Raw genomic sequence first — 27,463 nt, 5'->3', positions numbered from 1 at the left:
GCAACTCAGTGAGACCTGTCTCTAAATAAAATATAATAAAGGGCTGGAGACATGGCTCAGTGGTTAACTGTCCTGGGTTAAATCCCCTGGACAAAAAAAAAAAAAAATTACCGTATCTATCCACTGAAGAAAATCTAGGACTTATTTTTTGTGGGTTTTTTTTTTTTTTTTTTTGTCTTTGAATAATCTTCCCTGAAAATGGTTTGGTTTAGCTCTTAGCATCCTACTCCTGAGCTCTTAGGAAACTTGCTTTCTTTTGGGCTACATATTTCTTCAGGACAAGATACATTTTGGAATGGTTTCATGTCTTTTGAGCTTTTTTTCTTGAGTTGCTTCCCATAGAAGGGCTTCTCAGAGGAGCATGAGCTTTCTTGTGTATCTCCTTATGACTGGAGTTACGGTGTCCTTCAGTTAATGAGAACCGTTTTTTTGTAAACACCTTCATCATATTACATGATATACCCTACATCACCCCTAATGTGCTTCCCACGTACTCCATTAAACTGCTTACCTTCAGGGTCATTTGGGATTAAGGGACAGACAAGCCTCTTCCAACGGCTCCTTCAGGGACCCAGAAACTTTATTGCCAATAGATCTGACAAGGCCAAACTCCAAGGAGCAGATGAAGGTACCAGGTGGTCTGTGAGTGTTTTACCCTCCACTCCACTGTGGCCTTAGCCAGACAGAAAAACTGGGGTTATCACTTCTTTTTTTTTTTTTTAGTTATAGGTGGACACAATGTCTTTATTTTACTTTATGTGGTGCTGAGGATTGAACCCAGTGCCTCACACATGCTAGGTGAGTGCTCTACCTCTGAGCCACAACCCCAGCCCTGGGTTATCACTTCTTGATTAGGCTCCACCTTATAACAGCAGGCTATAAATCAGCCTGTCTGGCAACCCAACCGCACTAGCAACCCACAGTTTTCTCTGGATAAAGCTGGAAGCCTCTACTTCAGTCACCACTGTGCTGGATTCCCCTCTTCACCTCCTCCTCTGGCCCTTCCAGATTCTTTATCAACCTCCATCCATTAGATTTGGTTCAGGGTTTAGCCTGGTAAAATCTTTTGATTCCAACTTTCTAGATGCCACCCTTCAAATCCCCACAAAGGTGAACCAACATGAGAAACACACCATCACAGCAACACCAGAGGGAATTTGAGTCCAATCTAGCCACCACTTTATATTTCTGCATAAGCCAGGCATGACCAGGATGCTGACTTCATCCCATGCCAAAACAAGGCTTCTTTTTTCCTCTTCCTAAAAATAAAACTGGAAGTGAACAGAAGCAGTGGCTATGATGTGGCCAAAAATGCTGTCTAAAAGGCACACATCTAGGTAATCCTCCTCCGTTTTGACTGGTAGTCCGAGACCTGGGGCAGTGGGATGGACAGAGTGCCCAGCTTGTGATCCTCTTCCTGGTCAGCTGCCAGAGACACCTTTCTTTTAGAGATCTTCAACCTCATAGCTTTGGCTATCTCAATCATCCTAAGGAAGAAACAAGCAGAAAAATGGAGAGAGAGCTCTCAATGTGGTTGTTCAGGACAGCTTGGCAGGAGGGAGTAGCACATTCATGCTCCAGGCCATAAAGACAGAATCCCAAAAGTGGCCAAGCCCCAAGCAGGTAGACAAGATGCCCCACCCCCCAAAGTTATCAGAAAATTTCATTTTAATGTGTTGTCATCAGAAAACAGTCATACAGGTGATGGAAAACTAGGTCTCTAGATCCCTATTAATAACTGTCTTTACCACCTATAACCAAAGTACAAAAGCAACCAGGTCTGAGCACTTGCTAGAACTGACAGACTCCTAGTTCTACTAGTTTTATTTCTCTACCTCATTGCATGTGCCAATGCTATTTTTGGAAAGCCCTCAGAATACCTTCCATGGTCTGCTGGACAAGTGTAGACAGAGGTGTCATCACAGGCTTAGAATACCATCTGGAGCCTTGATGTCAAATGCCCCTCGATCACCAAAAAAGGATCCTGGAAAGCTCTGCCCTCTATTGTTGGAATCTACTCTAGCAAGGCTAGAAGGAGCCTGAAAGATCATCCCTACTCCCATTTAGTCAGAGAAGCTTAAATATGGTGTCCATGCCAACCAGTGGCTTCACCTTCCCTTGAAGACCTTCCATCAACTCTGAGAAAGCTCTGCTTGCTAAGATGAAGGTGGGTTCTCTGAAACTTCCACCCCTGGATGTACCACTCAGAACCATAAGAATTCCTCCTCCCAGTGACAGGAATTCAGAGAATGGAGGCTGCCTGGTAATCCAGAAACAGGACGCTATGGCAAGACTCAGGTGTGAAGAAGCCCAAGACACAGGTGTGAAGAACCCGAGGAAGTCACTGCTCTGGACTGCAGATTCTTCAACTGTTTTTTAGGGAAATTAATGAGACAGCATGAAGGAATTTAAAACTGTGCCAACACAGGCACTCAAAATGTCTAGGTGAAAACCATCCTCTGGTCCCAAGTTCTTCCCATATGAAATACCCCAGGTTCCTTGATGTTGCCCCTTGATGTTGGTGTAGAGACATACCAAAGTATCCTAGAAGGAGCTTTTTATTCAAAATGCTGTGCTCACCTTTTTTCACTGAGTTTCAAGTCTCTCTGTAACAGTGTCAGGTCAATCTGGAAGTCATTTATGTGCAAAGCAAGTATGATCACATATGCAGTGATCTTCGCCTTCATAGAATTTGAAATGAAGTTCCGTAAACTGTAAAATCAGTGGCAGGAAAGGAGAAACAAAATTAAATTCCAAAAGCAAAATAAGAACATCTGAACATCCTTAGCATTCAATGCCTTCCCAACCTGGGGAAAGGAGGAACTGGATCAATCTTTCTTCTTTCTTCCAAAGTGCCAGAGCTTCATAGCAAGCAGAGAGTCAAACCCAGAGCATCCTCCTGAGCAGGAGAGAGAAAGCTGCGCCTGCACCCGGGGGGTGCTAGCGTCTCATACTGGTGAGGGCCCTCCAAGTCTGTCCCTGCCTGCTCAGAAGGGCTGCTAAGATAATAATCACCCCAAACTCAGTTGCTGTTGCTTCTTCCAAGCCCACTCAGGAGCAGGAAACACTACACAAACGGCTGAAGGAAACCCAGGGATGCTGCATGGGCTTCCTTCCCCAGAGTCCTCAGGGTGGCTTGCCCTTTTCTACAGCACTAGTTCTGTGGGACATCAGGAAGGGCTCCTTGATGGAAGTGTGTAAAGTAAGTCTCTATTGCAGGGCATTCCACAGCCATTTTTTTTTCTTTTTGGGGTACCGGGGATTAAACCCAGGGGCACTTAACCAATAAACCATATCCTCCACCCCTTTTATTTTGTTTTGAGACAAGGTCTTGCTAGGTTGCTGAGGCTGGCTTTAAACTTGTGACTCTCCTACTTCAGTCTCCCAAGCTGCTGGGATTATAGGTGCAACACCATGCCCAGCTCTGCAGCCTTGTGTGTGTGTGTGTGTGTGTATGTGTGTGTGTATGTGTGTGTGTGTGTGTGTGTGTGTGTAGACTGCAGATTTAACTCAGGGGCACTCGACCACTGAGCCACATCCCCAGCCTTATTTTGTATTTTATTTAGAGACAGTGTCTCACTGAGTTGCTAAGCACCTTGCTGTTGCTGAGGCCGGTTTTGAACTTATGATCCTCCTGCCTCAGCCTCCCAAACCTCTGGGATTACAGGCATTCGCCACCACACCTGGCTAATATCTATAAAAGGTATTCACAGCGGCACATGCTTGTAATCCCAGCTACTCAGGCAGAAGGATCACAGCCTTGACAATTCAGTGAGATCCTATCTTAAAACAAAAAGGGCTGCAGATGTAGCTCAGTAGTAGAGTACCTGCCTAGTTTGTGCAAGGCCCTTCAATCCCCAGCACTACACGGGGAAAAAAAAGAGAGAGAGAAAATATTCATGAAAAATAAAGTGAACTTTTCCATAGGGGAGACACACACACACACACACACACACACACACGTCCTCAACTTAATTGATACCAGAAACCCACCAAATGGCAGCAATCTCTTAGCACTGCATCTTTATGAACTTGGCTTGAACCCAAGCCCCTACTCCTCACTCACATACCCCACCTGCTTTCTTCTTCACAGGCAAAAATCCCCAAAATCAACTTTCCTGACCTGCCATTGTTGTAAGTCAAGCAGGTAAAGTGCTTCAGCAGTTTGGTATTGATGATGTGGGGAATTCCAGGTCCTAGGGCACCTATAACACAAAGTTGTATTTAATCATTTTCATGAAAAAAAAACACAGGCCATGCCTCATTTGTGGGCTGGGAGAAGAGGTGAACAGCTGGGCCACTATGACAGAAAGAACCATATGTTAAGAAAAGCAGGAGCCCAAGATTCAGAACAGTCACTTTAAAATAAAATATGAGCCAGGCACAGTGGTGCACACCTGTAATCCCAGCAACGCAGAAAGCTGAAACAGGGGGATGACAAGTTTGAGGTCAGTCTCAGCAGCTTAGTGAGACCCTGTCTCAAAATAAAATAAAAAGGGCTGAAGATATAGCTCAGGGTAGAGTACCCTTGTTTCAATCCACAATACAAAAAAAAAAAAAAAGAGATGGAATGAAATGGACAATATAAGGAAAATATGCTCAGATATGCTTTAGCCTGCAGATCAGATACACACAAGAGATGTGTATGATGGGGTCACGACCAGACAGATCAATCACTCCAATGAGGCCTCACGATGCAGAATAAATAAGACATTAGAAAACAATAATAGAGGGCTGGGGTTGTAGCTCCGTGGTAGAGCACTTGTGAGGCACTGGGTTCAAACCTCAGCACCACCACATAAAAAACAAATAAATTAAAAAATAAAGGTTAGGGACTGGGGTTGTGGCTCAGTGGTAGAGTGCTCACCTAGCACGTATGAGGCCCTGTTCGATCCTCAGCACCACATAAAAATAAACTGATAAAAAAATAGGTATTGTGTCCAACTACAACAATAAAAATAAAATATTTTAAAAAAATAAAAATAAAGGTTAAATTCTTAAAAACAGAAATAAAGGAAACGAAATAGATTTTGGAGAAATCCCAGGGAGAGAGGGAAGAAGAGAGATTTGAATGTGCAAATAAGAACTAAACAGGGGGCTGTGGCTCAGTGGCAAAGCACTTGCCTAGTTTGTGTGAAGCACTGGATTCAATCCTTAGCACCACATAAAAATAAACAAATAAAATAAAGGCATTCTGTCCATCTACAGCTACAAAAGTAAATAAATAAATAAATAATAAAAGAACTAAATAGGGCTGGGGTTGTGGCTCAGTGGTAAAGAGCTTGCCTAAGTATATGTGAGGCCCTGGGTTTGATTCTCAGTACCCATATAAATAAATAAAATAAAGGTCCATTGACCACTAAAAAAAAAAAAAGAACTAAATAAATACTGAAAACATTAATACAAAACCTTGGGTACTCAATCTCAGTAACAATGACTGACTACAACTGTGCAGAAAACCACCAACGTCTCCATCAGCATTTCCAACATTGCCACATATGGTCCTGGCTACAGGTGACAGTGGGATTACCGTTAGAAAACTCTCTCCTTTCCTATTTCAAATAAATAAACATAACACAAACCTAACAAGCAAAGCCAAACTTTTCTCTCCCTTCTGTTCTAATAGTCTCTTAACATGTGCATTCACTTTGACCTGGATACTCCACTTTGCATAATGCAGAATTGTAGTGAATGTTAGCTCTGGAAGGCCCCCAAGCCATCATGCAATCTCCAGGTAAGGAGGTCCAGAGAGAAGAGTGAGGCCGGCAAGTCCTCTAGCGTGCCAACAACACAAGGAATGGTACTGTTGCAGTTAAAAATTAGGATGTGGACAGATGTATGTATCTTCTTCCCTTTTAGAACTGATCTGAGATCTACAGACAAATAATGGACCAGAAATAACTAAAATAAAATGTCTATCATGGACTTACTTTTCCGCTTTATCACTTTCTGGGCTCTAAATTTGATGAGGGTGTCTAGAAACCATATGCATCGGGCCTGGTGATCTCGGTTCTCTTCATTTGATGGCAAAGACTTCAACGCTTCTATAACAGTGGAGCAGTGGCTAAAATAGGGAGAAAAAGGGACGAATGTGTCAGAGTAAGACAGACTCTGTCAGGAACCATCCCTCACTATGAGAACTGAAGGCCATACACACTGAAGGCATCTGAAGGCCCACCATATTCAAAATCCTCATAGCAGGAGGTTTGTGGTTAAGGGAGTGGAGGGGTGGAACACGGGGACACTGTAAAGGGCCAGATAGTAAATATTTTAGGCTTTGTGGGCCATACGGTCTCTGTTGCAACCACTCAACTCCATGTCATGGTGCAAAAGCATCCAGAAATAATACTTATAAGAGTAAATAGGGCTGTGTTGCAATAAAACATTAACTTACACTTTTACTTATTCATAGGCAGCAGGTCAGACATGGCATATGGGCCAGTTTATACCTCTGGATTAGTAGTAAGGAGCATAGGTTCTAGAGTCAGATTGTCTGGGTTTGAGTCCCCTCTCTGAAATCTGCTCAGGCAAGTTCCTTTACATCTCTGTGTCCTGGCTTCATCTATAAACGGAAGCCACTGATAGCATCTGTCTCCCTAGGGACTCTTTCTGTGTTAAAAGACACTGCAGCCAGGTGTGGTGGCACACGCCTATAATCCCAGCAGCTCGGGAGGCTGAGGCAGGAAGACTGTGAGTTCAAAGCCAGCTTCAGCAATGGCGAGGAGCTAAGCAACTCAGTGAGACCCTGTCTCTAACTAAAATACTGGGTATGTGGCTCAGTGATCAAGTGTCCCTGAATTCAATCCCCAGTACCCCCCGACCCCCCCCCAAAAAAAGACACTGCAAGCTGGATGTAGTGGCACATGCCTGTAATCCCAGCAACTAGGAGGCTAAGGCAGGAAGATCACAAGTTAAAAGCCAGTCTCTGCAACTTAGTGAGACCTTGTCTCAAAATAAAAAATAAAAAGGACTGGGGATGTAGCCCCTGGGATCAATTAATAAAAAAATAAATAAAAAAAAAAGACACCGTTAGCCAGGCATAGTAACTCAAGTGGTTAATGCAAGAGAATCACAAGTTCAAGGTCAGCCTGGGCAATTTAGTGAGACCCTGTCTCAAAATAAAAAATAATAAGGGCTGGGACATAACTTAGTGGTAAAGTGCCCCTAGATTCAATCTTTAGTACCACAAAAACAAAATAAAACACTGCAAATAAAGTACCTAGAAATCTAGAAGAGTGTCTGGCACAAAGCTAGAGCCCGATCCCTATTAATTGTTATTTTTATGTACTGTACTACTACCATCAGGATCCTGGACTTGGAGATAAAAAAGCTCTTCAAGTTCACCATGTAGCAGCATCATTTTACAGACAAGAAAACTGAGGCTCAGACAGTAAGAGCACACAGTTAGACAGGGCAGTGCTCAGGGTCTCAGTTCTCAGACTCTCAGCCCCGTGTTTATTCCTGTGCCTATCCCAAATCATGATCACATTAAGACAACTAAGAAGCAGTAAAGAGCTCTTTCCAGAAATGTACCTTTGTAGCCAAAAAAGAAAAGCATTTTCCAAGGCTTTGGATATCACTGACCAGTCAATTTTCAAGACAAAAATTGGGAGACCCAATCTAGGATTGAAAACATTTTAGCAATTTATTTGCTCAAAATAACATTATCAAAAGAAAAAAACTCAGAAGCAAAATAATGTCACCATCATCATTTAAAAACAAAAAAGTTATTTTAATGGTAAAAGGGGAGAGGAGGAAATAATCTCTGAATTATTTAAAGTACACAAACTGAACTTTAGAAAAGCTTGCCCTGCATACTGTCATAGAGAAGCCATCCCTTCAGCCAGCACCCATTCCCAGACAGGCATTTGGGTGCTGCCAATGACAATCAGCATCAGCATAACACTGGGGGACAAGAACTAGCTCTGGTCCCAGCCCTAGACTACAGTTCGCCACCCTCTGCCCAGCTACAGGTGTCAATGCCCTCCCTTGAATCCACCCACAGCTCCGAGAGGCCCAGGGTCTAGAAAACAGATTTATTCATGTTCGAGGGCTAGCAGATACCTTCTCACTGACTGGCACCCTAAGGTCTTGCTTCACATCTGACTCCCTATTTCCCAATATCACTGCCCATCTGCCCAAGTGAAAGTACCTGTTTTCTTCAATTATCTTCAGTATTTCTTTTGATGTGATCTTACTGAAAGCTTCAGATGGGCTCTTAAGAGCTTCATACTCTGCAGAAGAAAGAACTAGGTGCAGGTCAAGAACACAATCTGACCAAAATGGAAACATTCAGCCAGAAAAATTACCACATAGAGGCTTCATTTCGCATATGGGAAAGCTAAGGCTCACAGAGGGGAAGAGGCTCATACAGGAGAGCAGGGCAACTTCAGACCCTGTTGTCAGGCTCCAGCCCAGCGCTCATTTCCTGCTTGGGCTTCTTTGCCTTCTCTCCCCTATCACAGTGCCAGGGCCAGCATTCCCATCTAACTAGACCCATCAAGTAGTAAAATTCTACACTCCAAACCTTTTCACAAAACTGGTCTGCCCTAGACTTCAGACATTGGCCAACTCAAAAAGTCATATTTTGATTATTCGTGGAGAGTGACCCCTGTGGGTTGAGGAGTAGCCTTTGGCATGTTGCTTAGGAATGGGTTTGAGTCCCAGGGGTGGCTCCCTCAGCTGGTGAGGAATTCTACCTGACCTCCTGGTGACAGCACTGGTACCAAGGGCAAAGGTCTGTTGCTTCTGTGAAGATCATAGGACCAAGGACCTTCAGACAGCCTGGCTGTGCCAATGCGTACAAATATTACAACTTATAAAATAAGGCAGCTTTTCTACCACAAGAAGGATACTGTCTTCAAATTTATACACATCTTCAGGTTTGGCTGCATCAGCATAGCAAGGAGGAAGGTAGAGGGAGTCGTCTTGCGAGTCATCCTGGATGGCATCACTGACCAGAGCTTTAAAGTAAAGGTAAAATTAGTGTTAGTATCACCCTGTTCAGCTTCTGGTCCCCAACATTCTTTGCAATCTGTGCAGCTGAGACCACAAATGGTCCAGAAATCCGAAATCTAAATGCTTTTGCCAACATGTCCTACCATCAGGCCAACTGCTGCAGGACTCCCAGGCACAGGAGAGGGGAATACAGCAGTTTCCCTCCAGTAACCTGAGCTGGCAGACAGGCCTGCTAGTGAACATATATAACACAACATGAGAGAAACTCAAAGTGAGAGACAAAGCTGGAAATGCAGCATGGTGGTAAAGCACTTACCTGATACGTATAAAGTCCTGGGTTTGATCCCCAGCACCCCAAAAATAAAAAAATTAAAAAGTGAGAGGTATTCAAAATGGCCTTTAATAGCTTAACTTCCAAAAAATCTCACTACACATTTTGAGTGAAAATGAAAAATCAGAATATACATATCAACAGAAATAGAGATGTCCTAGAAAGGAAAACACAACATTGTAAAGATGTTGATTCTCTTCTTATTAATCCCAATTGGATTTCTGAAAATAATTCTTAAGATTATCTGGGAAAGAAGAAGAAACAGAGTGATATAAAAGGGTTTATAGGTTCAAGAGTTGCATATATGGGGTATATGCAGAGGCGGTAGGATGTGTTCTTAAGGGAGGAAGAACAAAAAACAATAATAAAAAAGTAGGAGTAAAGAGTTAAAGAAAGAGAAAGAGACAGCAGTAGAGCCTGGCTGTTGGCAAGAAAAAAAAGAGAGAAGTAGAAACAGAAGAAAACAGAGTTGTGAAAGGGTCAACAGAAAGTCAATGCGACGTATATTAATCAAAGACCTAACCTTCCAAATGAAAAAAAAGAGAGAGCATGAAAAGAAAGTTACCTTAAGGAAATGCTAAAAGCTAAAAAATACAACAAAAAACAATATGTATGTGTACAAATGCACAAATGTCCATCAGTTGTCAATCAATACACATTCAAAAATCAAAACCTAACAAAAACAAAACAGCAAAATCGTCAATGAGAGTTTTTTGCCTGCTGTCTGTGCCAAACTGCCTTTCTGTTTCTCAGCTTCCCTTCTCAGCGGGATGGCGTGAACAGCTATGGAAGATGCTGGCAACTTGACTTTAGGCTCTGTTCGATGAGATGCTGCAAGTGAAGCTCCCAGGGGCAGGGATTTGCTGTTATTACCCCAGGCATTTTTTATGAGGGGAATTTTCCGGTGTTAATGAATCAATGAATACATGACCAGCCACATCAAGTATAGCCACTAGAATCCTAATTCGAATAAATAATACTCTACATATGTATAATTTGCCAAAATACATTCTACTGTCACATATAACTAAAAGGAACAACAATAACAAAAAGGGATATAGAATGGATGAAGCAAGGAATGTGAAACATTCTGGCTTCCTTGAGGAAATAATCATTGTAAAGTTTATGTAAAGATTTTTAAAAATGAATGAATGAATGAATCACCTGGAAGAAAAAGCATACTATGACAGCAAATACATTAAAAAAAAAAAAAAGAAGGACAAATTTGCCCTATGAGACGAAATCTAATGAGAAGGCTACTAAGAGTTAAAGAAAAAGCCTTATGCTGCTACAGGAATAAACCATGGGAAGAAAAAACAGAACACAACTAAGTATCTAACATGCAATAAAATGGTAAGGATGTCCTTTTTAAATTACCCAAGGATGGAGTTGGGGGACAAATGGCTAACCACTGAAGAAATATAAAATAAAAATCTGTATCATATGCCAAAAATAACAAAGAAATTGTAAAAGTACTAAAAAGAAAAATAGGAAGATATTATGTAAGTCACCAAACCTGGAAAGATTTTCTTAAAATTTCTAGAATTCCATTCTTACTAAACTTTCTCTAATGTTCTTATCAGCCTTTTTAACCAAAGCTCCTTAGACTCACAAATGGTGAGACTCACAAAGGAAGCCTTCTCCTTTCTCTGTGCCCTGCAGACTATTCTTTGCACTAAAGATGGACTTGGGTATGCCATTCCCAGGCCTGCCTCCTCCACTTGACTGTTAAGCCACCCAGGGCAGCAACACATCAGATGTTTCTTGCTGCTCTCAGAACCTGTCCCTCAGCAAGCAGCAGTAAAGAACGCAGCCTTAACTCCTACTATTGCCATCTGTAAAGCAGTTAGAAGATCTCAAGAGAAAGCTGTCTTTTTGGGCAAATTCTTAACCCAAGTTCCAGCTGCTTACCATCCACACCCTTTTTATCAATGATATTCTCTGCAGCTTTAGATACTGCAAGATTCAATGATTCACTGCCAACTTTGTTCATTCTCCTGGAGTTCAGAGCTCGTTTCTGTTTGGTGGTACCAAAGGCTTCAATGCAAGAATCCATCTGTGCAGGAAACAAACCTGGTTACTAGGGACAGGGCAGATGGGCACTGCTACATCTATCTGTGGGACAACAAAGGAACTCTAAGCTCCTGAGCTATCATCACCTCATCTGTAAGTCAAGCTATCATTCCTATCATAACTACCTCCCTCATGGGTCTATTGCATACATTAAGTGATATTGCCAGACTGAAAACATCTTATTTTATAAGATATAAAGGCTATTTACAAATTAACAGTTTTTCCATCAGTAAAATAAAATCACTTGACTAGAATTATGGTTGGTAAATTTGTGGCACACAGCTTACCATCATCCCATTCTATATCTACAATAGACATTGCTAACAGACTTCTCACTCTTTCCCCTGAGCCACAGTAGCCACACACCTCCACTTCAATATAATTCTTCAGGCAGCACTGAAGATCCAATCAATTTGCTATCCTGAGGTGAAATGACTTTTATAGGAACTTTCTATATTGAAAAATGCTGTCTAGTTTTTTTTTAAATATTTTTTTAGTTGCAGATAAACATACAGTATCTTTATTTTTATGTGGTGCTGAGGATCGAACCCACTGCCTCACACATGCGAGGCAGGCGCTCTACCACCGAGCTGTAGCCCCAGGCCCCTGTCTAGTTTTTTTTTAATACGAAGGTTTCCAGGTACAATCAATATTTTCTGAAACTTGAACTAATCTAAAAACAAGTATTTTAGGGTGTGGGGATACCAGAGCATAGGTTCCAAACACTGGCTCAGAGCTGCATTCAGCTGCCCCAGATAGGGGCAGGCCTCCATAAGTAGGAACTCTCCTGAGAACCACAGACTTCATGAGCTGGGAGCAGCCAGGGAGAACAGAGTTCAATAAACTCATTGTACTGATGGAGAAACACATGCCTACAAGGAACTTGGTTAAGCCCCCACATCTTAATTTTTTATGGGCAAATTCTTAACCCAAGTTCCAATTCACACTCACCTTATCTCTGAAAGTTTTGTTCTGGCTCTCCAGTGTGAGTTGACTCTCGGCGGACTCATCTGTGGAAACACAAAACACAAGAGAGGGAGTCTTGCTATATTACCCAGGGTGGTCTTGAACTGGGCTCAAGTAATCCTCCTGCCTCAGCCTCCCAGGTAGCAAGGACTACAGGCACATGCTGCCAGGTCAAGCTCTGTAAGGCCTGCAGATATTAAGTGTTCAGTATTTATTTGTTTAACAATAAATCTAAGAAAAACAGATTTCTTGGACTGGAGATGTAGCTAGTGGTAGAGCACTTGCCTGGTGTGCACAAGACCCAAAGCCCAGAGTTCAATCACCAGCACTGCAAAAAAGAAGAAAAAAAAAAAAAAAAAAACAGCAGATTTCCTTCCTTATTACAGGACTTTCCTAAGCCTTAAGTCAATGCATTCTGTGAATATTCAGTTTAAGTACACAGTTAAGAGAACTGGAGATTAGGGAGTCAAATGAAGGACTCATCTGATCCAAACTCTTCATTTTATAAATAAGGAAAAATGAGTCTCCAAATGAAATGACTTGACCATATTAGTTCACCATGCAGGCAGAAATAAGTTAGAAACCAAGTCCTCAACTCCTTCCATAGTTTTCTCTCCTGGTGAAAGAACTAACAGCAGACATAAACATGGAGGTATATATTTCTTATATGATGTTCTCTAACCTTCCACAAAGAACTCAAATAAGGGGAAGTCTAATCTGGTAGACAAGAGCACAAGCCCTGGAGTGACCTTGCCTGAGCTACATCAGCAATGCACTCTACCCAGTCATGCTAACTCTGTGCCACACACATCACTGGTTAAAAAAAAGGGGGAGGGGGGATAAACAGGCCAGGTGCAGTGGTGCACATCTGTAATCCCAGTGGCTCAGAAGGCTGAGGCAGAAGGATTGAGGGTTCAAAGCCAGGCTCAGCAATGGTGAGGCACTAAACCACCCAAAGAGACCCTGTCTCTAAATAAAATACAAGGGCTGGGGATGTGGCTCAGTGATAGAGTGTCCTTGAGTTCAATCCCCGGTACCACATGAAAAGGAATAACAGAACCTATGAAGTAAGTGACAGTGTACTGAAGGTGTTCAGAACAGTGACAAGCATACAGGAAGGAACCAGTAGTCAGGTTGTATGTGAATGTGTGTGTGTGTGTATGTGTGCTAGCCAGTACAAACCAGTACTAATAAACATTTTACATTCAAAAACAAAAATGTGTTTAATCAACAAATTAATAAACAATTTTCTGTGCCTCCTGGAATTGAGAATAACATTTGAAGAGTGATTTAAATGTAGTTATTTACAAAGCAAAGAATTCTTAATTTTGAGCCTCAAAATCCGTAGGAAATTTACAGATGGGTATCAAGACACAAGAGTCTTTTTCATGTAAAATCTGAGATCTATATATTTGAGGGGGGTTCTGAGGATTAAACCCAAAGGCACTAAGCCTCATCTCAGTCTTTTTTAAATTTTGAGACAGGGTCTTGCTAAGTTTACCAGCATCACTAAGAATTCAAGTTTTGAGATTTAGGGAACAGTAGCCTCTTAAATCTGACACTACTATTTATCATTTTAGACAATCTCACTCTAGCCCTGAGCATTCTAAGAATACCAGAGAAGAAATGCAGCTTCTTCTACCAGATTAAGGGGGGGAAATTTTCCCCAAATTAAGACAATATAGGCACTTTTCATCAAATGAAAACTCATCCAGCAACACAAATTATGCAGCATTATTGTGAATTTTCATGCCAGGGACCTACCTGAAAACAGTGGCTGCATGTTGAACAATTCAGCATCATATACTTCCATCTGACCAGAGGTCTTATTCAAAATTCCCACAAAGTGCCTGAATAAAGAAAAATAATGCTACAATGCTTTACTAAAAAGGTACAACTTCCTTCTTTCTGTTTAAAAGCTCTCAACCTTTTTTCTGTCCCAACACACCTGAGAAATGCAACAACTTGCTCATGAGTAACAAAAATCTACTTCAGCAATAAATTCTCTGCATGAAGAGGAAAAAGGAGGGTGTGGGAAAGGAAGAAAGGGGACATGAGGTAGCTCTGGGGAAAAAAACCACATCTGGACTCATTGGTGTAATGGGAAATCCTTCTGAAGTATAAGAATCTACAATTACACTAGAACTTACTGTGCACATAATTTTTATGGTGGAAAATGAAGTAAAAGCTTGTTAATTATGGGGAGAAGAACAATCTGAAACACAGCATCTCTTTAAGTGAATGATGCAGTATTCAGTTTTAAGGATGAATAAATTCATCTATTTTTTATCAGGCCATGGTCCAGTGGGAGCTCTGACAGGGCCTTGTTTGTGGTTCACTATTGGTAACAATCATAGGGACCATGACTGTATCATGCCAGCCCCAGACATTTCAGGGTGGGCAATCTTCATTGTAGAGAGAAGATGAGGGATCAGTGAAGTACAGAGCTGCTCAGTGACTGAGCTGCACAGAAACCTGGGCCCAGCGGGTGCAGTGGCAGGCACATGCCTGTAATCCCAGCAGCTCAGGAGGTTGAGGCAGGAGGATTTCAAGTTCAAAACTAGCCCTAGCAATGGTGAGGCACTAGGCAACTCAATGAGACCCTATCTGTAAAGAAAATACAAAATAGGGCTGGGGATGTGGCTCAGTATCAAGTGATCCTGTCTTCAATGAAGAAAGAAAAAGAAAAAGAAAGAAAGAAAGAGAAAAGAAACGAAACGAAACGAAACCTATGCCCTGGGCTCATGATTCCCAGTCCTGATTCTTCAATACAACCAAATCCTTTTCTTATACTTGGTCCCAAGGCAAACCTCAGGCAAGCTTTAACCTATAGAACATACATTCCAAATTTGTGGAGAGTGCTTTTAGAATAAGACCGTTACAAATAAGTAGTTATAACAAATAAGTGGAGTCTTTGGGAAATTCAACAAATACAAGTCATCTTTTCCTTTCTAGGAATGTCCTCAGGATGATACAAGGACCCCTGGGGTCTAGAAACGTAGGGACTTGGTACACCTGCCTAGATTTCCCCAATGCCCCTAAAATAAATATGGAGAAGAGTACCACCACCACCCCCATCACCTTTCCTGCTGCACCTCTCCCCACCATTACCTGCACAGAGTGTTGCATTTAAGGGCTCCAGTCCCAAAATTGTTTCCAACATAGGAAAGTCTGTCTGTTTCAGCTGCCTAAAATACATAGAGAGAGGAACTCTATTTACAACCAATGTTGAAAGGTATTAAGTATGGTCTCTTTTCTACATTTGGAGAAGTTTTAGAATGAAAGACCACAGTGGGTTAGCATTAGGAGATGATTCAGTCCCACTATCTCTATTGGAATCTGGGCTATCCCTGAAGAAAAGGCAAGAGGGCCTTAGTGCTGGTTTCCAACTGGTTTGAAGAGTTCTTGGGGGACTTGCAGCACAGGACTTGACAGAGAGGTCCTGAACTCCCAACACTTACAGGTGTGTGAAAAAGTGATTCTGCAGGCAATTTCCAAACCATTCTTTTTTTTTAATAATGTTATTATATTTTTTATACCTTTGTTTATATTTATGTGGTGCTGAGGATCGAACCCAGTGCAAGCAAGCACTCTACCACTGAGCTACAGTCCCAGCCGGGTCCAAACCATTCTTGAATCTTCTTTACCCACCTCTTCCATGACTGCTCTTCATATACCCTCAGAACTAGTGCAAATGGCCAATTCATTTCCTGGTCACAGCCAAGCTTTCCTGCTTCCCTGTACTTGTCCCTGCTACCCTCTTCATTTGGAAAACCATACCTTGAGTGTTAAACCTTCCCCCATTTTTCAGGACTCAACTCCAATGCACTCTCCCAGGAAGGCATTCTTGTAAGCAGATCTCTCTTCCTACTGAGTTCACTATGTCCTGCACTCTCCGCACCTCAGATCTTGAACTTTGTCTACTGTATGAGTATCCCTCATGGACAGTTCTCAACCCAGTGCTACCAGCATCTGGCGGGTGGAGGTCAGAGATGCTACTGAATGTCCTGCAATGTGCACAACTGCCACCCATTACAAAGAATCATCAGGATCAAAAAACAAATGAATGAAACACTTCAAATATCATAAACCAGGATGGTGCCCATTCCCATACCGCAGGCTGCTAGGGCTCAGAGGAATTCTTCAAAGGTCCATTTGCTCCTCTACTTATTCTCCCTTCCTACCCTCCCACATCTGTCCATATCAAAAAGGACTCCTGAAGCCCACAGAGTGAAGGCAACTGCAACTGCAGCACTTACTAGAATTCGCTGTTTCCGCTTCCTGGGATTTGTGGAGTCGTTGCTGTTGTACAAGGTAAAGCGCATGTTGCCTGGATTCTGCAGCTTCCCATTGGAGAACTGGACTGTAAGAATGCAGTCCAACAATGAGATAGGAGCAAAAGGACCCACGGTGTAGCGGGGAAGAACTGGAGTATCACTGAGAGTGACAGTTAGAATGAGGAGGGCAAGGAAGAACAGGTCCTGACCTAAAAGGGGACTGAAAAAAGTCCTGGTCCAGTTGGGAAGAGGGGATGGTGGGGGGCGGGACTCTCAAAAGGCGAGGCTGGGGCTGGAAGGCATGATTAGGGCAATGAGGCTGAGGGAAGAGGCCTGGTCCAGACCTAAAGAGAGGGAGAGAGACAGATGGGGCAGGAGAGAGACTTAGTGAGGGGATGACAGGGTCCCGATACCGTCCTGAGAAAAGAAAGGTATCTGGTACGTCCTCGTGCAGGTGGCTGGTAGTGACGGAAGAAAAATGGGATGACCGGGGAGCCCTGTCTCAACGCCAGGTAGAGGAGAGGTCCTGGCTCAGCTGGGGAGGGAGCAGAACGCAGGGCGGGAGGACTTTACCCAGTACAGCTCTCTGACTCTCGTCCGGCTCCCCACAGTACAGCCACCTCGCACTCGGCAACATCTCTGCCGCCATCGTGCCGGTCCCACAGTCAGGTCCCAGAGAGGAAAAAGTAGCACAAACACTTTAGTTAACACGCGGGAGCCCCAGTGCAGCGCGACGGAAGAGGCGTGGCCTCCACAGGCCCCAACCCGAGCACGTGAGCAGCGTGGCTCCGCCCCCAGGCGCTGGGCACGTCATTCCCACCCACTCGTGACCCCACCCCCTCCGCCCACGCCGTGCCACACCCCCTCCTTGGTGGGTCTCTGAGGCACGGCTCCTGATTTGCCCTGCCCTCGGCCTCCACGGTTGGGGTTTGGTGGGATTGGAGCCCCAATTGCCGAAAAGCCCTTTAGCTTCAGCCTGACTGGGTCTGGGACTTCCTCTGATTAGGGTGGACCTGGACCGTGGGAAGAGGCCCAGCTAGCCCAGAGCATTTAGGCAGAGGTTTCTAGGGTAGGTTAGAACCCGGGTGTGAGGGGCGGTGTTGAGGGACCGGGTGGGGTGGGGGGGTCGTGTCTAACTGATGGACATGTCTGTTTGTCCTTGCGGATTTTTTCCGTATGGGAATTATCAGAGTAGGAGAGGGTAAAAGCAGGGCCTTTAAGCATGGACTCTAAGGGCCGTGAAGTTCAGGGTTGACTCCTCACTGTTCTCCAAAATACTGCCTCTGGAGACCTCACCCCACCTCCTCACCCAGGATCTTCTGAATTAACCTTGACACCTGCATACTCCTTTGCTGAGCACTTGTTACATTTTCATTTTCTGAAATCAACTAGTGTAGGGCTCACAGACAACTCAATCATAGGCTTATAGAAACATTGCAAAGCCGAGCGAGATGGTACACAATGCCATCCAGTAATCCCAGCTACTCCAGAGATTGAGGCAAGAGGATCACAACTTCGAGGCAAACCTCCACAACTTAGACTTATCTCAAAATAAAAAGTGAAAAGAGCTAAGGATGTAGCTCAGAGATAGGATACCACTGGGTTCAGTCCCCAGTATCTGCTTCCCCTAAAAAGGAAAAGAAACATTGCAATTACAGTGCAAGGAACTATTCTTAATCATTTAAAGTAAATTGTCAACCTACTATCCCATTCACCCCTGAAGACTATAGTTATTTCCTATGAACAAGGACGGCTATAGTTTGAAATCTGGAATGTCCCCCAAATGCCCGTGTGTTAAGGCTTGTTCTCCAAACCGTGATGACATTGGAAGATGGTGGGCCCAATGGGAAGTCTTTACCTTATTGAAAGGCTGTTCTCAAAGGAAATAGTAAAATCCCCCACCCCTCACTCTCTTTCTATTCCTGGCTATGAACTAAGTGGCTTTGCTGCCATGATGTGCTGCTTCCCCAGACCCCAAAGCAACTGGGCCAATGGGTCATGAACTGAAACTTCTCAACCCATGAACCAAATAAGCCTTTCCTTTTTACAAGTTGATTATTTCAGGTATTTTGATACAGCAGTAAAAAGTTAACACAAGAATCTTCCCTAGGTTACAAGACAGCCAACAGAGCCAGAAAATTAACATCAATACATTATTATCATATAACCCCCACACACCATTCCTTTACCAATTGTCCCAATAGAAGAAGACCTTGTCAAGAAGAACATGTTGCATTTAGCTGTCAGCTCTTTCTTTGATTGGAAGGCTACTCTGCTCTATTCCATCTAATAGTTTTTGAATTATATAGTTCAAGAAGGGAAAAGGAACTTAATTGTCTAAATATTTTTCTGCCTCCCCATTTATCTTTTCCTCAATTTATTTTCAGTTAACAATAAACAATTTTTAAACAATAAAGAGACATTTGTTTTTCTTGATGTATCACCCACTCCTGAAAGAGTGTTTACGGAAACTGTATATGCTCAGTAAATGTGTAATGAAATGAATGACAAGGCAAGGAATAGGTTTGAATCCTGGGATCCTATCGCAGGGACTAGAACTCAAAAGATGTCTATAGTCTTAGTTGAAATCAACTAGTGTAGGGCTCACAGATATCAGATACTCTGTAGATGTCTGAATGAAAATTAACAGTTAAATGGGGCACGGTGGCCCTAAGTTACAACAATATAGCCAAGAGAACCAGAAAATTAACATCAATACCTTATCATCACATAATCCTCAAGTAACAAGTGCACACCTGTAATCCCAGCAGCTAGGGAGGCTGGGGAAGGAGGATCGCGAGTTCAAAGCCAGCCTCAACAACAGTGAGGCACTAAGCAACTCAGTGAGACCCTGTCTCTAAATAAAATGCAAAATAGGGCTGGGGATGTGAGTTCAATCCCTGGTACCCCCACGCAAAAAAAAAAAATGAAAATTAACAGTTAAGGAGTAAAAAAAAGACAACAATAGCATAAGGAACCAAATGTAATTCTTGAGATAGGTGCCTTGACTACTCATGACATGTAAATACAAGGTCTTGCTACTCAATGTGGCCCATGGAAATAGAGACATCATCATCTGGGATTTTGTTAGATGTGTAGAATCTCCAGCTTGATCAAATCTGAATCAGAATCAGCCAATGATTTGTGTATACTTGAAGTCTGGGAAACTCAGTTGTTCCAGATCAACTCCTTTGACAGACATATTCTGTGAAAGACTTCAGGATGGATTGCTTTAGAGTTGGGGGGACAAGTAAAGAGTACCATACAACTGTTGAGGGTAAAAACCTTCCTGAATTACCACAGGCAAGAATTTAAAGTGATAGAGATTCTATCTGGGGAAGTGTTAATGATTGGGTAGCTGGCAAGGGGGTTGCAGTATACCCCTATGTTTTTTAATTGTTTTAACCATGGTTCATAACATAGGTACACACACCATGTACATATACATACACACATATATAACTGGGATAGGGCAGGATGGAGGGAGCCTTACTCAGGCAGTGACCAAAAGATGAAAATCCACAATGGCCTCTTCTGGATTAAAATCATAAATAATCACAGGTAGAATTTACATAAAATGTTGCCAGACCTGGTGGTACATGCCTGATATCCCACCTACCTGGGAGGCTGAGGCAGGAGGATTGTGAGTTCAAAGCCAGCTTCAGCAACTTAGTAAAACCCTGCTTCAAAACAAAATATAAAAAGAGCTAGAGATGTGGCTCAGTGGTTAAGCACCCCTGGGTTCCATCCCCAGTACCAAAATAATAACAATTATATTTATTATTTACATTAAATGTTCATCAATTTATTTTGGAAATTCAGAGACATCTGGAATTCTTTCTTAGCATCTTTCAGAGAAGGAAGACTTGATTTTTGAAGAGAAGCAAAGTTCTCCGTTCTCAGAGAAATATCTCCATCTGCTGGTATTTCAGGATATGGCTAATGAAGACTTGAAAAGGCAAGGCAGATTCTACTTGCAGTGACTCACACTGTATTCTGAAAAGTGCTACTTCCATCTCTCCTCTTCATTTCCTTTCTTGCACTTCTGCCTCTTTTTCTTCCTTTATTTTCATCTGTTTGTCCCCCTCTTATGTTCTTTCTTCTAATATTCTCTTTCTCTACCTTCATATGACTGATGAAGACTGTGTGTGTACTTACAAGCAATTTGCTCTTTATAAGGCAGGACAGGATTTTTTTTTTTTTTTTTTTTCTTACGAGGAACTGAATCTGCCTTCTGTAGCTTTCCAGTTCTTCTGTCCAGGGTCATGCAGAATACAACCAGCTTCTCTATCCTGACCTCTTCAAAACCTGAATATTCTTATGCTTTTCATTTACCTGCTCCTCTCCTGCCTCAGCAATTCCTTCCATATTTTCAGGTGTTACCCCCAACTAAAATCTGTAGTTTCCTCTTCTGATATCCTGGTCACCTCTTCTGGACATGCTCCAGTATATCTGGATCCTCTTCACTCTGTGGGGCCCCACATGGGTCAATAAATACTCTAGCTCTGACTGGGAAGCACAGAATAGAGATAACCCATCACTTCTCTTCTTCTACTCCATGCTTCTCCATTATGTACATTTATTGTGAGCATCTATAATTCTCAGTTAACTTGTTTGGGGCAACAACAAGTAAAAATTCCTAACTTTGCTTCTGCTAAGTCACATCTCCCTTGCAATTTTTTTTTAAACAGAAACAAAGATTATGTCTCACTGAAGACTAAGACAATCTTTAACATTTTTAGCATTAAAGTTTTTTTGAGGGGTTGTTTGGTTTTTTGGCATTAGGGGCACTTAACTAGTGAGCCATATCCCCAGCCATTTTTTTACATTTTATTTAGAGACAGGGTCTGACTGAGTTGACAAAAAAAAAGGTCTTTTTGTTCCTTTTTTCTTCATCCTTAAGGGTTAATTGAAATTTTTAGTATTGCATTTTATTTCCACTATTGGTTTAATTCACTGGTTGCCTTGTGGTAAATATGACTTAGTTTACTGGGGCTGCTAAAACAAAACACTATAAAGTGTGTGGCTTAAACATTTGTTTTCACAGTTCTGGAGTCTGGGAAGGCCAAGATCAACACAGTTCTGGAGTCTGGGAAGGCCAAGATCAAGGAAGATTTGGTTCATGGTGAAGGTCTCCTTCCTGCCTTGGAGATGACTGTCTTATTACATCCTCACATGGGAAAAAGAAATCTGGTGTATTTTATTTTTCCCTTTGTGGATTTAACCCAGGGACACTCTACTACTGAGCTACATACCAAGCCCATTTTTACTTTTATTTTGAAACAGAGTCTCACTAATTTGCCCAGCTTGACCTCAAACTTGAAGTCCTCTTTTCTCAATCTCCCAAGATGCTGGGATCAGAGGCATATATCACTATGCCTAATTCTTACTAGGCACAAATACTGTCATAATCCCATTCAAAATGCATATGTTGAAGTCCTACCCTCTAATGTGATGGTATTGATTAGGAGCTGGGGCCTTTGGAAGGTAATTATTTCTAAATGAGGTCATGAGAGTGGAGTGCTTATAATAGCTATTTAGCCTATTTTGGATTTTTTAGTGGAACAAACAATGCTATAGTAAATAACTTTATGTATATGTGATTTAAAAATATTTTTTAATATTTATTTTTTAGTTGTAGTTGGATACAATATCTTTATTTTATTTATTTTTATGTGGTCCTGAGGTTCGAACCCGGGACCTCACACATGCTAGGCAAGTACTCTACCACTGAGCCACAATCCCAGCCCTATATGTGATTTTATACGTGTGTAAATCTGTATGATAAAGTCCTAAAAGTTTAATCACTGAGAATGAAGGTATTTGTATTTGTAATTTTAATAGTTGGGAGGAAAAAAAACTTTTTTCTCTACCAACTCAGATCCAGTGACTGAAGGCCTATGAATTAACTGAAAAAGATTCACAAGAAAAAAATGTGTATGGGAATGGGAACACGCAATGAAGAAGGTCTCCAAACAGCTGAAGTTAAGAATTTATACACCATCTTAAATTCCTTTTTTTTTTTTTTTTTTTGTACCAGGGATTGAACTTGGGGACACTGGACCACTGAGCTACATCCCCAGCCCTATTTTATATTTTATGTAGAGACAGGGTCTCACTGGATTGCTTAGCACCTCGATTTTGCTGAGGCTGGCTTTGTACTCAAGATCCTCCTGTCTCAGCCTCCAGAGCCAGTGTGCCTGCCCAGGCCCATCTTAATTCTTAAGAAGGAGATTTAGGAACATAAACAGAAGGAAACTAATCAGAAAAACAAATGAAAGTTATAGAGTCATTTATTTATTTGCAGTACTGGAGATTGAATCCAGGAGCTATCTACCACTGAGCTACATCCCCACATCCCCAGTCCTTTTTTTTTTTTTTTTTTTTTTAATTTTGAGATAGGGTCTTGCTAAATTGCTCAGACTGGCCTCAAACTTGCTGGCCTGGAACTTGCAATCTTTTTGCCTCAGCCTCCTGAGTAGCTGAAATTACATGTGTATGTTATCATGCCCAGTTCTTTTCTTTTTTTCCTCCAACAAAGCTCTGGTGTACAGCCTCAGATGTATTTTTCCAAATTTGTGTATTTCAATAGAAATTATAATAGAAATCATTTATAGAAAATGCCAATTAGAAGGGAAAGAATGAGTATTTTAAAAAATGTATAAGGATTGAGCGCTCTACTACTGAGTTAAATCCCCAGCTGTTTTTTTTTTTTAAGTTGTAGATGGACTCAATATCTCTATTTTATTTATTTTTATGTGGTGCTGAGGATCGAACCCAGTGCTTCCGCATACAAGGCAAGCGCTCTACCACTGAGCTACAACCCCAGCCCCCCAGCCGTTTTTGTTTGTTTATTTTTGAGACAGGGTCTCACGAAGTTGTCCAGACTGGCTTCTAACTTGTGATCCACCTGCCTCAACCTCTGAAGTTGCTGGGAATATAGGAACCTGCTGCCGCACCAGGTTTAAATTTCGACGGAGATTACCATATTATCTTCAAAGAGAGCATCAGTGATATCCCCATCAGTAATTTGGAAGGGTGTTCACTTACAAGTCATTTTAACTTTTGACAGTCTGTAAATTTGAGATAGTACCTAGGCCACATAATTATTATAAGGCCCATATGCTTAAGGATCTCCTATAGTGCCTGGTTTATTGTCAACATTCCATATTATCTATTTACCCAATATGGTGATATATATATGCGTACTAACCATAAAATATTAGGGAATCTGAACAAAACTGACCATCACACTTTATCGAGGCTTTAAATAAACAAACCCAAACTGAGGGATGCAATCAGCTGAAATGATATTTGGGTGTTAAGTAACATTAGAAATCTGGGAGTTTCAACTTTAAGGAAGTCCTGGGATCCAGGCTCTCCACCACCACCAACAACAACCGCAAAGAAATCAGCTGCATTCGCGAGCCTTTGTCTCCCGGGCCACGCAGAGCTCCCGGACAGCTCCTGCACAAGGCCCCTAGGGCTTTCATCTTCATCTTTCCCTAGGGAAAGGAGGGCTTCTTCCCGCGTCGCAGAGCCGGGCGCCCTGGCGGGGCCGCGGCGACCCATCTGGGTCAGCGTTCGCGTTCTCCATCCAGCTTGCACCTGGGAGCCTGGCACCAATCCCGGAGCTTGGTCGTTTCTGACCTTGCGACCCTTTCACGTCTGTGACATTGCTGGGAAAGCTTAGCGCTTCCAATTTTTGTTGAGGGGTGGCCGAGTATAAACTTGGTTCTGGAGATTACAAGGTTGCATGATCTGGGACACGGAATGCACAGTCAAGACCCGGACTCAGAAATCTGGACCCACCTGCCAGGATCTACAGGGGCCGCCGTTTCCAGACTGGCCGCCAAACCTGAGTGGACGTGGGGCATAGTCCCACCTAATTGTCATCAGATGAAAGGCATTTTTTAAATTCGGCCTTTTAAGCATGGATTTGGCTTAACCTAAACAGCTCCTTGGGACTTCGTTTTATCTTTTCCGCCATCTATATGCTGGGAACAACTTCCCACCGTGTGCGTGGATTTCGCCAAGCGAATTCACTTCAAAGAAGGAGCACAAAAGAACCGAAGGGCCAGCGCTGCGAGGATGGAAAAAACTGTTTAGGACCAGGCAAGTGCGGGACGTACTACCCTGCAGGCCCGCCTCCCGGGAGCATTCAGCCCTCAAGCAGTGGTGATTATGATTGGCAGAATTAGGCGGAAAACCCGCTTGTCTAGCCACAGCGGATTTTGATTGGCTGTGGCACACAGTCACTTTTCTATAGTCCAAACCCGGAGTTGCTTAGTGATAAATCCCGCCTTAAAGGCATTTGATAACAGTTTTAAGGCAAACGGTGATTGGCCAGAGCGCTCACGGATTCGGTCGGTAGTAAACAGAGCCGGGCTCTTGGGACTGTGGATTGGTCAATTTTTCAGGGGGCCGAGTAAATTCCTCCGGGTTCCGCGGGAGACTGGCTGCACTCCACCCCGGCTCCGCCCTCCCCTTTGATGATTGGTTGCATCCCGGTCGTAGGGGAGGAGAAATAGAGCGGAGTAGGTGATCTTGCATTGCGTCACTTCCGTTTACTGTCGGCCGCCGCCGCGGTGTTCACAGAGAGTCGCGGCGAACCGGCAGAAGGAGCTGAGAGAACGAAAGGAGGGGCGGGCGGGGGGCGGGCGGAAGGGAGAGGAAGTCCCATCACGGAGACGCCAGTCTGGACGTTCCCGCCTCCTCCGACACTATCGGGTCGGATCGGAGAAGGGTCACCGCCTCCTCCAGCGGGGAGAAGGGGGGCGGAGCCCGGCTCAGGTGAGGCGACCCTGTCAGCAAGAGTATGATGGCGCGAGCGCGGCACCTGAAGACGGTTGAGCACCCGAGACGCGCCAAGGCGTCAGGGAGCGTGCGGACGCGTATTGGTGTCCCCGGCCTATCCCGCCTGTCTTTCAGAAGGGGGTATTGTTACCCTTCGGATCCGAGGGGCTCGGCGGGTGGGAGGCGGGTTCTTCTGCGCAGGCGTCCCCAGTGTCCCGACGCCAGGCTGTCTGCCTGCCGGGTGGGGCGGGGGCTCGTTCCCCTGCGGATCTCCGGACGCAGACATAGCTTAACGGGATGGAGTGGGAAAGGCCTCCCGACCTGCAGCTTGACGAAGTGAATAGAGAATCTGGTGCCCTGCGGGAGGAAGTCGGGTGGCTCTCTTGCCCCCATCCTGTGTCTTCTTGAGCGAAGAGGTTTCATTTCATCAGAGAAAGGCCATGGGCGATCTGGATTCGGGAGCCGGCGGCTGACTCGAGGGGTGGAGTCAGTATTTTGGAATGCCCAAACTTGTTATTAAACACTGAAGTGTTTAATAACTAAATAGGCATTCATTGGATGTCCACTACTTCAAAGCTTCGTGTAAGAAGCTGTGGGAAATTAGGTGGTTAAGAGACAGCCATCCCTCCTTCTTCCTGTTTGGAAAACAGATTTGTACATAGATACAATATAAAGCAGTGAATGGGGGTGAGTTTTGACTGTTAGGTTTTTTTTCCTTCTGAAATGGTCATTTACTGTTGTCAGTCTGTCTTCTGGCATAGTAGAAAGTACTGTAGAAGCTAATTCCTAAATAGAAGAAAATTTTAAATAATTTGGAGGAAGAATTTTAGGTAAAGACAATAAAAAGTTTGATGACTAAGTAATGTGTTCTGGTTCTGATTAATTTGAATAGAAGAAACTCTTCACTTTCAAGAACTGAAAAAAAAGTTTCCAAAATATGTATATATATTTTTGAGTTGTAGCACATAGAAGATGTTAAATACATTGGTTATTTCTTCAGAGGTTGAAGAGAATACTGATACCGGTCTTGGAGATCAGGAGAGGGTCCTTGTTCCCCGATGTTGAAAATTAAACACCTGAGAACCGCCTACGCAAGTGTAGAAAACAAGTTTGTTTTTTTTTTTTAAAGAAAAGATATAGCAACAGACTTCTCCTAAGAGAAGTGATCCTAGAGCTGGGTGTCCGTGGAAGTGGTTGTGACTTGCTCTTTTACAGATCCTAGAATCTCCCTTTTAATCGTTACCTTCTCTCTTCTCCCAGTAGCCTAAGGGTGGGAAGGAACTGGAGCACTGGGGCTATCTCTAGCAACCTGTTGGGCCCAGGAGTGTAATCCCGGAGGTAACTGTTAGCAACCCATTGTCTTTTCAGCCCTCATCTTTTCACTGGATCATTTATTCCTACACTTACTACCTGACCTTGGCACTCTGCCTCAGTTTGCTGAGGAATGTGACATTTCCTGTCCACTCCGGCCAGGCAGGGCTACAAGCAGATTGCTTTTTGGCAAAGAAAGCTTGTGGGAGAGCAGCATAGTAGACTCATTTTATAGAATTATTCTCTTAACCCCTTGTTCCCACCGTTCTCATTTGTCTCTTTATAATATCATCCTTAATCATCATTGGTGATTTATTGCCCTTCATGGGATGTTGTGCCTTAGATAATCTTAAAAGGTGGGCTTGGAGCCTCATTGTTTTTTTGGAGAATTTGCTTTTCATTTGCTAAAGTCTTCTGATTTCCGTGGTGAATTTGCTTGGCTGTAAGCTAAAAAGTTGGAGGGGAAAAGTCCAGAAGGGAAGAGGAGAAAGAATTTTAAAGAAAAGCCCCTAAGCCTAAAGAAGGCCTTCCACTATTTGCTTTAACCCTTCTGGAAATCTCAGCAAACTTGGGAACACTGACCTGGCCACCACAGTCAGCTTGGTGACTTGCCAGGTAAGATTAATGGGCTGAAGATCTGTTCTATGTCCTTGAGTTTTGCTGAATAACGGGACCAGGACTTTGAAAATACTGAGATCAATTTGTTTTCTAGAGATTTGCTGTTTTTCTCTTGAAAATTGTGTCAAAACCT

General features: G+C 43.0%; 2 protein-coding genes across 3 annotated transcripts in view; one reads left to right on the top strand and one right to left on the bottom strand.

Annotated features, from left to right (window-relative positions):
- Positions 1-1,156: 1,156 nt before the first annotated feature.
- Positions 1,157-17,357, bottom strand: Polr1e (RNA polymerase I subunit E). The gene is made up of 12 exons (XM_027931069.2): positions 17,179-17,357; positions 16,588-16,691; positions 15,440-15,516; positions 14,093-14,178; positions 12,314-12,372; positions 11,201-11,345; positions 8,856-8,963; positions 8,153-8,249; positions 5,931-6,064; positions 4,124-4,205; positions 2,581-2,712; positions 1,157-1,487 (listed from the first exon to the last, which is right to left on the bottom strand). The coding sequence occupies exons 1-12, from the start codon at positions 17,252-17,254 to the stop codon at positions 1,334-1,336; spliced, it is 1,254 nt and encodes a 417-aa protein (XP_027786870.2). The 5' UTR covers positions 17,255-17,357; the 3' UTR covers positions 1,157-1,333.
- Positions 17,358-25,276: 7,919 nt separating this feature from the next.
- Zbtb5 (zinc finger and BTB domain containing 5) overlaps positions 25,277-27,463 on the top strand; it is a 32,507-nt gene continuing 30,320 nt past the window's right edge. For both annotated transcript variants that reach the window (XM_071600755.1, XM_027931078.2), the window contains exon 1: positions 25,277-25,398. The gene's annotated coding sequence lies outside the window, so the exon portion shown is untranslated. The remainder of the gene's footprint in view (positions 25,399-27,463) is intronic.

Source organism: Marmota flaviventris, chromosome 13 (assembly GCF_047511675.1).
Source record: "Marmota flaviventris isolate mMarFla1 chromosome 13, mMarFla1.hap1, whole genome shotgun sequence".
Lineage (NCBI taxonomy): Eukaryota > Metazoa > Chordata > Mammalia > Rodentia > Sciuridae > Marmota > Marmota flaviventris.
This window is presented reverse-complemented; position numbering and strand designations above follow the sequence as displayed.

Bases quoted from the DNA above. Each gene is read 5' to 3' on its own strand.
- Polr1e (XM_027931069.2), bottom strand. From the start codon at position 17,254: ATGGCGGCAGAGATGTTGCCGAGTGCGAGGTGGCTGTACTGTGGGGAG. The intron at 8,964-11,200 runs GTAAGCAGCTGG...TTTACTTTAAAG, and splicing joins TGATAAAAAGGGTGTGGATG to CTCTGGTCAGTGATGCCATC. The intron at 4,206-5,930 runs GTAAGTCCATGA...TTTGTGTTATAG, and splicing joins GAAAGTGATAAAGCGGAAAA to GTGCCCTAGGACCTGGAATT.